The sequence below is a fragment of the Oncorhynchus nerka genome, linkage group LG21 (assembly GCF_034236695.1).
Source record: "Oncorhynchus nerka isolate Pitt River linkage group LG21, Oner_Uvic_2.0, whole genome shotgun sequence".
NCBI lineage: Eukaryota > Metazoa > Chordata > Actinopteri > Salmoniformes > Salmonidae > Oncorhynchus > Oncorhynchus nerka.
The window spans coordinates 9,613,596-9,626,096 of NC_088416.1; the positions used below are offsets into that span (position 1 = coordinate 9,613,596).

The 12,501-nt window shown below is 48.5% G+C and overlaps 1 protein-coding gene across 5 annotated transcripts in view; it reads left to right on the forward strand.

Annotated features, from left to right (window-relative positions):
* LOC115103819 (ras GTPase-activating protein nGAP-like) overlaps positions 1–7,313 on the forward strand; it is a 14,994-nt gene extending 7,681 nt beyond the window's left edge. For all 5 annotated transcript variants that reach the window (XM_065006286.1, XM_065006287.1, XM_029624783.2 and 2 more), the window contains 8 exons: positions 155–391; positions 2,118–2,319; positions 5,007–5,098; positions 5,243–5,561; positions 5,746–5,856; positions 5,996–6,186; positions 6,310–6,394; positions 6,632–7,313. In XM_065006286.1, coding sequence (XP_064862358.1) covers positions 155–391; positions 2,118–2,319; positions 5,007–5,098; positions 5,243–5,561; positions 5,746–5,856; positions 5,996–6,186; positions 6,310–6,394; positions 6,632–6,748 — 1,354 coding nt within the window. In that variant the 3' untranslated portion in view covers positions 6,749–7,313. The remainder of the gene's footprint in view (positions 1–154; positions 392–2,117; positions 2,320–5,006; positions 5,099–5,242; positions 5,562–5,745; positions 5,857–5,995; positions 6,187–6,309; positions 6,395–6,631) is intronic.
* The last annotated feature ends 5,188 nt before the right edge of the window (positions 7,314–12,501 follow it).

The following is a 12,501-nucleotide window of genomic DNA, read 5'->3' on the forward strand; positions in this document are numbered from 1 at the left end:
CAAAGAGACCCGATGGGAAACCATGTATAAAGATAGGAAATGGGGATAGCAGTCTTAGCCAGAAGAATGCTATCAAATGAATGCCGATTCATATTCACTCACAGGAAAATACAAGGCTGCAATTGACCGCTCTCGCCACCGTTTCCCCTCACAGGTCTTTCCCTGAAGAGCTGAACAGGATCTTCTCCAGCTGGGTGGAGCTGTGCGAGGAGCAGGGACGACCTGGAATCGGCCAGCGCCTCATCTCTGCCTCGCTATTCCTCCGTTTCCTGTGTCCCGCCATCCTCAGCCCCTCCCTGTTTGGTTTGACACAGCCCTACCCGGAGCCGGCCACGCTGCGCACCCTCACCTTCACCGCCAAGGTCATCCAGAACCTGGCCAACTTCACCCTGTGAGTGTGTGGGGCTTCATCTCTGTCTGCACCCCATCATCATTCATCCATGTATCCATGGATACCAACCTTAGAGATGAGCTACTAGATACATTACATAATATACCTGCAAAACATCTGACACAATGATGGAAATAACACACTTGGCGCTCATTTTAATTCTTCATGTGGTCATTCTATGTGGTCCAAGTCAATCATTTCTTTTACAATTTTTATTTCACCTTTATTTAACCAGGTAAGCTAGTTGAGAACAAGTTCTTATTTACAACTGCGACCTGGCCAAGATAAAGCAAAGCAGTGCGACAGAAACAACAACAAAGAGTTACACATGGAATAAACAAGCGTACAGTCAATAACACAATAGAAAAAAAACAAGTCTATATACAGTGTGTGCAAATGGCATGAGGAGGTAACAGTAGGCCACAGTAGCAAAGTAAGTACAATTTAGCAGATTAACACTGGAGTGATAGATGAGCAGATGATGGTGTGTAAGTAGTGATACTGGTGTGCAAAAGCGCAGCAAAGTAAATAAAAACAATATGGGGATGAGGTAGGTAGGATTGGGTGGGCTATTTACAGATGGACTATGTACAGCTGCAGCGAACGGTTAGCTGCTCAGATAGCTGATGTTTAAAGTTAGTGAGGGAAATGTAAGTCTCCAGCTTCAGCGATTTTTGCAATTCGTTTAAGTCACTGGCAGCAGAGAACTGGAAGAAAAGGCAGCCAAAGAGGTGTTGGCTTTGGGAATGACCAGTGAGATATACCTGCTGGAGCGCGTGCTACGGGTGGGTGTTGTTATCGTGACCAGTGAGCTGAGATAAGGCGGAACTTTACCTAACATAGACTTATAGATGACTTGGAGCCAGTGGGTCTGGCGACGAATATGTAGCGAGTGCCAGCCGACTAGAGCATACAGGTCACAGTGGTGGGTGGTAAAAGGTGCATTGGTAACAAAACGGATGGCACTGTGATAGACTACATCCAATTTGCTGAATAGAGTATTGGTAGCTATTTTGTAGATGACATGGCCGAAGTCGAGGATCAGTAGGATAGTCAGTTTTACTAGGGTAAGTTTGGCGGCGTGAGTGGATGCTTTGTTGCGAAATAGAAAGCAGATTCTAGATTTGATTTTGGATTGGAGATGTTTGATATGAGTCTGGAAGGAGAGTTTACAGTCTAGCCAGACACCTAGGTATTTGTAGTTGTCCACGTATTCTAGGTCAGAACCGTCCAGAGTAGTGATGCTAGTCGGGCGGGCGGGTGCGGGCAGCGAACGGTTGAAAAGCATGCATTTGGTTTTGCTAGCATTTAAGAGCAGTTGGAGGCCGCAGAAGGAGTGTTGTATGGCATTGACGCTCGTTTGGAGGTTAGTTAACACAGTGTCCAAAGAAGGGCCAGATGTATACAGAATGGTCTGCATAGAGGTGGATCAGGGAATCACTCGCAGCAAGAGCGACCTCGTTGATATATACAGAGAAAAGAGTCGGTCCGAGAATTGAACCCTGTGGTACCCCCATAGAGACCGCCAGAGGTCCGGACAACAGGCCCTCCGATTTTACACACTGAACTCTGTCTGCGAAGTAGTTGGTGAACCAGGCGAGGCAGTCATTTGAGAAACCAAGGATATTGAGTCTGCCGATAAGAATAAACATCTTCTTTCCATATTCCCAAACCAGGCGTTCCCTCCTCCAACACTAACCCATTCCCCATCTTCTTCCATTAACAGGTTTGGGGAGAAGGAGGAGTACATGTTGTTCATGAATGACTTCCTGCAGCAGCACTGGGAGAGGATGAGGTGCTTCCTTCAGACAGTGTCCAGCCCAGACATAGAGATCCCAATGACATCCTTCGATGGCTATGTTGACTTGCCTCTGCGTCTGGCTGTCCTACACAGCCTGCTGGTCGACATAATTTCCCCAATGAAGCAGGTAGGCATACATCAACTGAATCAAAGGCAAAGGTTATGCTATGACATTCTTGTACTCCTGCTACCAGTCACTTTTCAGCCCTGTTTACATGTATATCCGCCTATCGCGCCTACACTGACACTCTTGCTGTAACGAAGACGTAGGGAGTTAGGAAACAAGTGCAGTGTGAGTTTAATGATAACAAAACATGGAACAAGAAGCATCTAACAAGGAAATATAAACAATACTACCTGATGACTGACAGAAAGAGTGCTAGATAAATGGTAAGTAATCAAGGTAGTAATGAAGTCCAGGTGTGACTGACAACGCTGGCCAGGGGGACGGCCACAAGGGAGAGGAGCGGGCTCGTCCCGAAGGTGAGACTGTACTCCGCAGAGGATACCTTGCAGGAGTTGGAGTAGTTGCCCTCTGCTAGATGGTCGAAGACAGCCCTGAACAGAGCCATGAACCCCTCGTAGGAACCCAGCTCATCCTCTCCTCTCTCCCAGACGGCCATAGCCCACTCCAACACCCGCCCAGTCAGCAGAGAAATGACCGTGGCAACCTTGGACCTCTCATTGGTGGGGGCTCTCGTCTGATGAGCGAAATAGAGGAAGCCATGGCAAAGGGATAGCATCCCATCTTATTTGTCCAGGAGGGACATTTGGGCCTCGCTGACCTGGGCAGACTGCTGGGTAGGCTGGGAGACTGGCTTGCCGGGAAGAATCATGGTAGAAGGCCCTCCGTTATTTGAAAGTGAATCCTCTCGGGTGGTGTTGAGGTGGTGGAGGACCTCATCCATAGTTGCACCCAGTTGCGCCAGCTGATCGTGATGTTGACGAAGTACAAAACAAGAGAAAAGAAGCGTCTAACAAGGAAACATAAACAATACTACTTGATGACTGACATAAACAGAGGGCTTGATAAATGGCAAGTAATCAAGGTAGTAATGAAGGGGCGCAGGTGTGCGTAATGATGGGCAGCCAGGACCGGTGGTTAGTAAACCAGCGATGTCGAGCACGGAACAGGGGAGAGGCAGTAGACCTGACACTTGCGTGCACACACACACACACACACGCATGCACACACACGCACACACACCCTCCTCCACTTATGCTGCTGCCACTGTTTACTATTATTATTTATCCTGCTACCAGTCACTTTTTCATAATCCCTGCCTACATGTGCATCTACCTCAAATACTCCAGTATCACTGCACATTGTAAGATCTCTTATTTTTATTAGTTGTACTATAGTTTCTACCAGCATGTCACATGTGCCACCAGAGGAAGATTTTTTTTTTACTCAAGACCACTTTTACTCCACACACAGAGACGCGTACAAATCTCTCCCTCACCCTCAATTTGGCAAATCTGACAATAATTATATCCTCCTGATTCCTGCTTAAAAGCAAGAACTCAAGCAGAAAGTATCCGTGACTCGCGCAATACAGAAGTGGTCAGATGACGCGGATGCTAAGCTACAGGACTGTTTTGCAAGCACAGACTGGAACATGTTTCAGGAGTGGGTGCTTAGTCCCCTCATGTACTCCCTGTTCACCCACGACTGCGTGGGCACACACACACACACACACACACGACTCCAACAAGACAACGGTGGTAGGCCTGATCTCCGAAAACAATGAGGCTGCCTATAAGGAGGAGGTTAAAGACCTGGCGGTGTGTTGCCAGGACAACAACCTCTCCCTCAACGTGATCAAGACAAAGTAGCTGATCGTGGACTACAGGAAAAGGCGGGCCAAGAACAACCCCATTCACACCGACGGGGCTGTAGAGGAGCAGGTTGTGCTTCAAGCTTCAAGTTCCTTGGAGTCTACATCACTAACAACCTATCATCGTCCAAGCACACAGAGACAGTCGTGAAGAGGGCACGACAAAACCTATTCCCCCTCAGGAGACTGAAAAGATTTGGCATGGGTCCTCAGATCCTCAAAAAGTTCTACAGCTGCACCATCGAGAGCATGGTTGCATCACCGCTTGGTATGGCAACTTATCGGCAACCGTCAGCAAGGCGCTACATAGGGTAGAGCGTACAGCCCAGTGCATCACTGGGGCCAAGCTTCCTGCCATCCAGGACCTCTATACCATGCGGGGTCAGAGGAAGGCCCTAAAAATGGTCAAAGACTCCAGCCACCCAAGTCATAGACTGTGCTCTCTGCTACTGCAAGGCAACTCTAGGTCTAAAAGGTTCCCAGACAGCTTCTACCCCCAAGCCATAAGACTGCTAAACAGTTCAATCCAATAGCTACTCTGACTATTTGCATTGACCCCATTTTTTACGCTGCTGCTACGCGCAGTTTATTATCTATTTACATGTACATTAACTCAATCTGTACACCCGCACATTGACTCTGTACCGGTACCCCCTGGATAAAGCCTTGTTATTGTTATTTTATTGTGTTACTTTTTATTTTGATTATTTCTGTAGCAAATATTTCCTAACTTACTTTTTAAAAAAAATGTATTGTTAAGGGCTTGTAAGTAAGCATTTCACGATAAGGTCTACACGTGTTGTATTTGGCACATGTGACAAATACTGTTTGATTTGATATTGAATAATGCAGTGCTTGGAAATTAAGCATTTCGCTGTATGTGACAAATGTGGCAAATCAAACTTTAAAACGAAGCTGAAACCTCCCATGGTAAGGTTTAGTGGTGGCTAACATGCTGTTCATATCTCTTCCTCAGGACACCATAGACAAATTGCACCCTCTGCCTTCAATCCTGAACCAGATTACAGAATCTCTGGGCCCAGATGCTCTACGGATTACTGTTAGCAGGTGAGGTTGGTGAGTGCACTTCTGCATGTGCAGAATGTGTATTGCACATACGCACTTTTGTAGACCTACTTGTGTGCGTACATAGTTTCACAATCTTTTTTTTACGTCTCGCTTCATTGTCGCGATTTTTCTTTTTCACAACAGCAACATTGGTCATTCCAAGCCGACCTACGTGCCCCCTAAAGACGTGAGCAAGTACAGCCCTCTGCACAACTCCCTGCAGCAGCTGCCTACGGATGTGAAGGCCGGCCAGCGGAAAGAAAGTTTCCAGGGGGTCAAGCGAGACAGGATGAGTGCCAGAGAGAGGAAGCCAGTATCCAGGACCCAGAGTGCTCCGCACAGACGGCAGATGGACCCCAAACAGCAACTGAGGAGACAGAGCAGCACTGAAAATCTGCCGCCGGAGGACCAAGAGGCAGAGCAGGAAGCCAACCCTCCGCTTGACATTTCATCACCACAGAACGTGAGTTTGGAAATCTTGGTCATGTGGTTTCAATTGTCAACATTCTATCTTATGTTGACATTATCCTCATGAAGTACATGGTTCATAGTCATAACCTTGCATTGCCATGTGGTTGTTCTGCTGAGAGTCGATGGGTGGGAGGAGTGATTGAATCTCACGAAAGCATCCCCTCTTCTTGTGTCAGAGTGTCGGTGTAAAGGCTCCTCCTGCTCCAGTGCCTTGGATCAAAGTGTCCCAGAGCAAGGAGACATACGAGAGGAAGGTAGAGAATGAAGAGATGAACCCACCCTGTCCAGTAGGTTGATCTTCATGTTATTTACCATCCAGCAATGCTGCGCCTTCCTCTTTCCGCATTGATTACGTCAGCTCATCAAAGAAATACTGCAATGATGAAACTGCTTGATCACCATGTTGATGATTTGTGATTTAACCAGCATGCACAGGAGCTGTCGGAGCTCCGCCTGGGGCTGGAGCAGGTGACAGAGAGTGAGTTGGAGATGGCCAAGCGGCTGGAGGACTTCATTGTCCAAAGTCAAGATCAGAATGCAGTCTTGTTGGCTGAGGTTAACGAACTGCGTCATCATCTGGCTGTCCGTGAGGAACAACTCGCCAGCGCCACTTTCAGGTGAGACAGTGGAGTAAGAGGGACAGATCGAAAGGTCATAGCGTTTCATTCACAACCTTTCAAATGAATGAGTTTATTTGGTTTGAAGATGAACTAAAATGCCATTTTTAATCGGCGTCATAGGCTGGGGGTTATCGAGGAGGAGAGGGAGGAGGATGAGAGGAGGCTGAACGTCGCCGTGGCAGCAGCTGAACGAATGAACGTACTGGTAAGACTGGAGACATCTACCACAATCATTAAGATAAAGATGATTTATGATGAGTGTTTAGGCTACATATTAATTGTCAATTTCTCTTACTTGCCCACGTCTTTAGGGGGCACGTAGGTCGGCTTGGAATGACCAATGTTGCTGTTGTGAAAAAGAAAAATTGCGACAATGAAGCGAGACGTAACATGACTTGAAAAGCAAAACTAAATGTAGCCGTTTGTTGCTGTGTGTTCTCAGGAGGAGCAGTTTGCAGACCTGCTGAAGGACAGGTACCAGCTCAGTGGAGACTACACCGGTGACCAGAGCAACACACAGTACCCTGGGGTCGGGGCCAATCATGTCAACAGCATCTGAAGTCAGGCTGGCAGCACAGAGTTGTATTATAGACATATGCCTAGTTTAGTCCCCATAGCTTTCACGTTCTTCCAAATACAACCCCCCTCCCCGAATTATGTTGTTTTGCCTGATGGGTGGCTTACTTTCAGAAATTCAGATACTGTATGATGCTTTTCTCATGATAAAACTGAGTAAATGTATGCATGAATCTTATCCTGTGTCCAATTGAAAAAAACAGAAATGAACTAAAAAGTCACAGGTATGCTAAACCTGTTTAACATTGCACTTACAGTGTACACTGCACTTGAAATATTTGTGGAACATTAGTTGATTTGACAGGAACAGACAGATCGAATTTGAGTGTAGAAACCTCAACATCAATGATAGCCTAGGGCAAGAACAATTTCCCTCTCTAGAGTTTAACAAAATGAATGTAAGGATACCACACCTTGATATGTAATTAAATACATCGTTGTCCTCTTTTGATTCACCACTTCTTAGAATGTTGTCCATTTTCCATCCATTTTGAATGCAGATTTACCATTTCTGTGAACTTAATTAAATAAAAACTTGAATAAAACAATGTACTGTTCAGCCGTTTGTGTGAACTTGTGTTGTGTGTGACTATGTGGTCTACTTGGTAAGAATGACTGAATTACTATAGCTAAATAACAAAATAAACTGATATGAATGTCCATGAGTCAGAGAATAGTTCAATTGGTTTATTGGAGAGTATGTGCAGTTATTCTCCGTATACCCACTTTTTTAATGGGCATTGTGTATACTCACTTCTTAATCCCCACTGATGCGTATCAAAGTAGTGTAGTGGAGGTATACGCTGTATCTATTAATGAGGCTGATCAGAATGTCTAACTTATAAATGTTGATATTGTGGACGGACCACTAGAGGGCAGGCTGGGCTCATGGATAGTTGCCCAACAGAGCCTGGGAGACAAGGTAACCAGAGTCAATTAAGCACAGCTGACGGTACTAATGAGATACTCTCCTTCCCCTATAAAAGAGAGAATGGAACCAGAAGAGAGGGGGGAAACTATCTCTGGAAGATGGCCACCGAGAGAGAGAAGCTGTGCTGAAAGAACCACTAAGACGGTGACAAAACCGTGATTTATGTTTGTTGTAGTTTAAAGATTATCCTATTGTGTTCTTGTTTCATCTGGAGAAGAAGATGTGTGTTTTTCCTTGGAAGATTTTTCATTGATTATGTTTGAATGTTTTTGTTGACAAAATACTCTCAATAGAGAACCGTGTTCAATCAGAAAAACCTTTTTCCTGACTCGTTTATTCCACCTTCCCGCTTTAGAGTGACGCCTAATTACTTGGTACGCTCACATTGGTGGAGGATGCAGGCATTAGGTGGACGAGTGACACAAGGATAAGTGAGTAAATCAAGATTCTTCCAGTAGACCCGGAGGAACCATTCAAGAACAATGGATAACGCCCTACTACAACAATTGATCACGGCACAGCGGACAACCATAGAACTCCTGCAACAACAGCTGAACCGACTAGAAGAACCTAGAGTTAAGCCAAGAGCGGCTGCTCACGCCATCTTACCTCGTCTCTCCAAGGAGGATGATATTGAGGCCTTCCTCATGACCTTCGAAAGGACGGCCACCTTGGAAGAGTGGCCGCCCACAGAATGGGCGAGCGCATTAGCCCCTCTTTTGACCGGGGTGGCTCAGGAAGCCTATTTTGACCTGGATTCCCACGAAGCTGCGGACTATGGGCGACTAAAAACCGAGATCCTGTCCCGGTACCAGCTGACTGCCAGAGATAGGGCTGTAAAGTTCCATCAATGGACCTATACAGCTGATCAACCCGTCCGTGCCCAGATCTTCGCCTTAATACGACTGACGAAACAGTGGCTAGAACCTGGAAAGGGAGTAGGACATGTGATAGAGACTCTCGTAGTGGACAAGATATTGAGAGAATTACCCAGTGACTTAAAAAGGGTTGTGGGGCAAGCCAACCCGTTGTCAGCCGACGACATAGCCCAGGCGGTGGAAACATATCGGTCTACAGGGGAGTTGTTAAAAAGTGACAAGGAGGAACGGAAGGAGTCTTGCAATCCCGTACCACGACTCACCCCGGCGCTCGCCCCGAAACGTCCAAGCCCCTCCCGGAGGTGGGAGAAGTCAGCCACCACACAGCAGGGTCGGTGTTATAAATGTCAGTCTCCCAACCATTATGCCCCACAATGTCCTAGCAAGGATGAGCCCATGGTCACGGAGTCATCACTGCCTACCCCCACACATCCCGTTTTGAGGGGGCAGGATCAACACTGTTGGTTAGCAGAGATAGCCCCAGCCTCAGAGATTCCGGTGCAAGTCGAAGGACAAGATGTGGTAGCTATTCTCGACTCGGGAAGTATGGTTACGTTAGTAGAGGAGCGGATGGTGACCTCCGCAACACTGCTACCAGACAAAGTAGCCGTATCCTGTATCCATGGAGACACCCACTATTACCCCACTGTGAATCTGCCTATTCTCACTCCAAAAGGAAGGTGTGCAGTCAGGGCCGGGAAAGTGCCGCAGCTGAAGGTGCCATTATTGATCGGGAGAGACTGTCCCTTATATAAGGAGCTTCGGCAGATGACGTTATGCACGGGAAGAAGGGGGACAGGAAAGAAGAGAAAATCCAAGCCCGAGGTAGTAGTCCTACAAGGAGACGTAGCCGCGTCCTCGTCCTCTGCAGCAGAGGAAGAAATAGCGACCCAACGTTTACGACAGATATTCCAAGAAACCACCGATGAAGACACATGTGAAGGGCTATACACAACGCAGGAAGGAAGGAGCAACCAGGCGTTAAGGGATATATTTGAAGCTCCATCCGAGGAGGGAACCTGGAAGGGATTCTCCTCGGTCACCCCTGATGGGGATGTGGAACAACCTCCACATCCCTCTACCGAGGTCGACCTGCCCCAGGAATTAAAGGGACAGTTCGGCACCTCGCAGCATAGAGACCCAGACCTAAGGAGGCCATGAGGAAGGTGAAGGTGATCGACGGGAGGAACGTCGACGGATCAGGTGAGCCCCCTCTTCCTTACTATGCAATCAGGCGGGGTCTCTTATACTGGGTCGTACGACGAAGGGGGGAAAACCAGGAATTACTAATGGTGCCTAGGCCATACAGAGATACAGTTCTACAGTTAGCCCATTCCCACGTCCTAGGAGGACACCTGGCACGAGACAAGACTATTGACAGAATCATGCAGAGATTCTATTGGCCCCGGGTCACCCGGGATGTGGCCAGGTATTGTAGGACGTGTGATCAATGTCAACGTACAGCCCCACGGCCACACCTACGTAACCCTTTGATTCCTCTCCCCATCATAGAGACTCCCTTTGAACGCATAGCTATGGACCTCGTAGGACCCCTCCCAAAATCTGCCAGAGGACACGAGTACATCCTAGTGGTTATAGATTACGCTACCAAGTTCCCGGAGGCCATACCCCTGCGTAACATGTCGTCAAAGGGAATTGCCAAGGAGTTATTCCTGATGTTCTCTCGTGTGGGCCTCCCCAAGACTATCTTGACTGATCAAGGAACCCCGTTCATGTCCCGGTTGATGAAGGACTTGTGTCGGTTATATCAGGTTCAACAGATACGTACAAGCATATTCCACCCTCAAACAGACGGGTTGTGTGAACGCTTGAACAAAACGATAAAAAGCATGTTGAGAAGGGTGGTGTCCCGAGATGGGAAAAACTGGGACATGCTTCTCCCACACTTAATGTTTGCCCTGCGAGAAGTACCCCAGGCATCCACTGGATTCTCTCCGTTTAATTGCTCTATGGCAGACCCTGTCGAGGAATCCTCGACTTAGCCAAGGAGACCTGGGAGACCCAACCATGCCCCTTTCGATCCACAATAGAACACGTTACCCTGATGAGAGACCGCCTGTCAGCAGTGTGGCCCATAGTCAAGGAGCATATGGAGAAGGCCCAAAGGACCCAAGGCCGGGCCTATGATAAGTCTGCGACCCCCGTGAGTTCACCGTGGGAGAGAAAGTGATGGTGCTTGTGCCCACGGCCGAACATCGCTTGCTGGCGCAGTGGAGGGGCCCTACGAGGTAATGAAAAGGGTCTCACCGGTCAATTACCTCATCAGGCAACCTGACAGGAGGAAGAAGGTCCAAATCTATCACATAAACCTGCTGAAGACATACCATGGACGAGAGGAGGAGGTGGCTTTGATGGCCCTGGAGGGCAAAGGAAAAGAGGAGGCTCTACCACAGGTGCGCCGTGGCCAAACTCTCCTACCGGAGCAGTCAAGACAGCTAGACAAGCTGATTATGAACTTCGGTCGAATATTCTCTCCATTCCCAGGACAAACAGATGTCCTGTTCCACCATATCCACACTGAACCCGGCAAGAAGGTGCATATCCGCCCTTACAGGATTCCTGAGGCTCGCAGAGTCATCGCTAAGAAAGAGGTGAGGGAGATGTTGAGGATGGGCGTGATCGAGCCCTCGACGAGTGAGTGGTCCAGTCCCATAGTCCTGGTCCCCAAATCCGATGGTAGTATGAGACTCTGCAACGACTTTAGGGGCGTGAATGCCATCTCTACATTCGATGCGTATCCCATGCCCCGCGTGGATGAACTCTTGGAGCGCTTAGGAAAGGCCAAGTTCATCACTACCCTGGATTTGACGAAGGGATATTGGCAAGTGCCGGTGGCCCCGAAGGATCGCCCAAAGACTGCCTTCGCCACTCCAGAGGGGCTTTTCCAGTATGTGAGGATGCCCTTCGGACTGCACGGTGCCGCTGCAACCTTCCAACGCCTCATGGATGCCATTCTACGGCCCCATCAAGAGTATGCAGCGGCGTACATAGACGATGTGGTCATCCACAGCGAGGACTGGGATAGTCACCTCCTGCGATTACGGGCGGTGCTCGTGAGTTTGGAAGCCACAGGGTTGACAGCCAATCCAAATAAATGCTGCCTGGGTTTGTCCGAAGCGGAATACCTGGGGTACACCGTGGGGAATGGGAAAATACGCCCACAGGCAGAGAAGACCAGGGCAATTCGTGACTGGCCTCGACCCCGGACCAAGCGAGACGTTCGGGCCTTCTTAGGGATAACAGGATATTATCGCCGTTTTATCCCGGGATATGCAACCATTGCCAACCCCCTCACAAACCTCATCAGGAAAAACCTGCCAAACCAGGTAGAGTGGAAAGACGAGACGGAAGAGGCCTTTCAATTGTTAAAAGATGGCCTGTGTTCTGATCCCGTTCTACAGGCTCCGGACTTCTCACAAGAGTTCATTGTGCAGGTCGACGCCTCGGATACAGGGCTCGGGGCCGTACTAGCTCAGGGTAAAGGTGAAGCAGAGAAGCCGATTCTCTTCATTAGTAGGAAACTCAGCGATCGGGAACAGAGGTATGCGACCGTAGAGAAAGAGGCCTTAGCCATCAAGTGGGCCCTCGATTATCTCCGGTACTACCTACTGGGTCGGAGGTTTGCATTAGTTACTGACCATGCGCCCCTCACGTGGATGGCTGGTAAGAGAAACAATAACAACAGAATAGCCAGATGGTTTTTGTCTTTACAACCATTCTCTTTCCATGTCATCCACAGGGCCGGATCGAGGAACGGGAATGCAGACGCGCTGTCCCGACGCGACCAAGACGGTGCGTCTGGCGCCCGACCCTCCGGTTCGGTCCTGGGGGGGAAGGTATGTGGACGGACCACTAGAGGGCAGGCTGGGCTCATGGATAGTTGCCCAACAGAGCCTGGGAGACAAG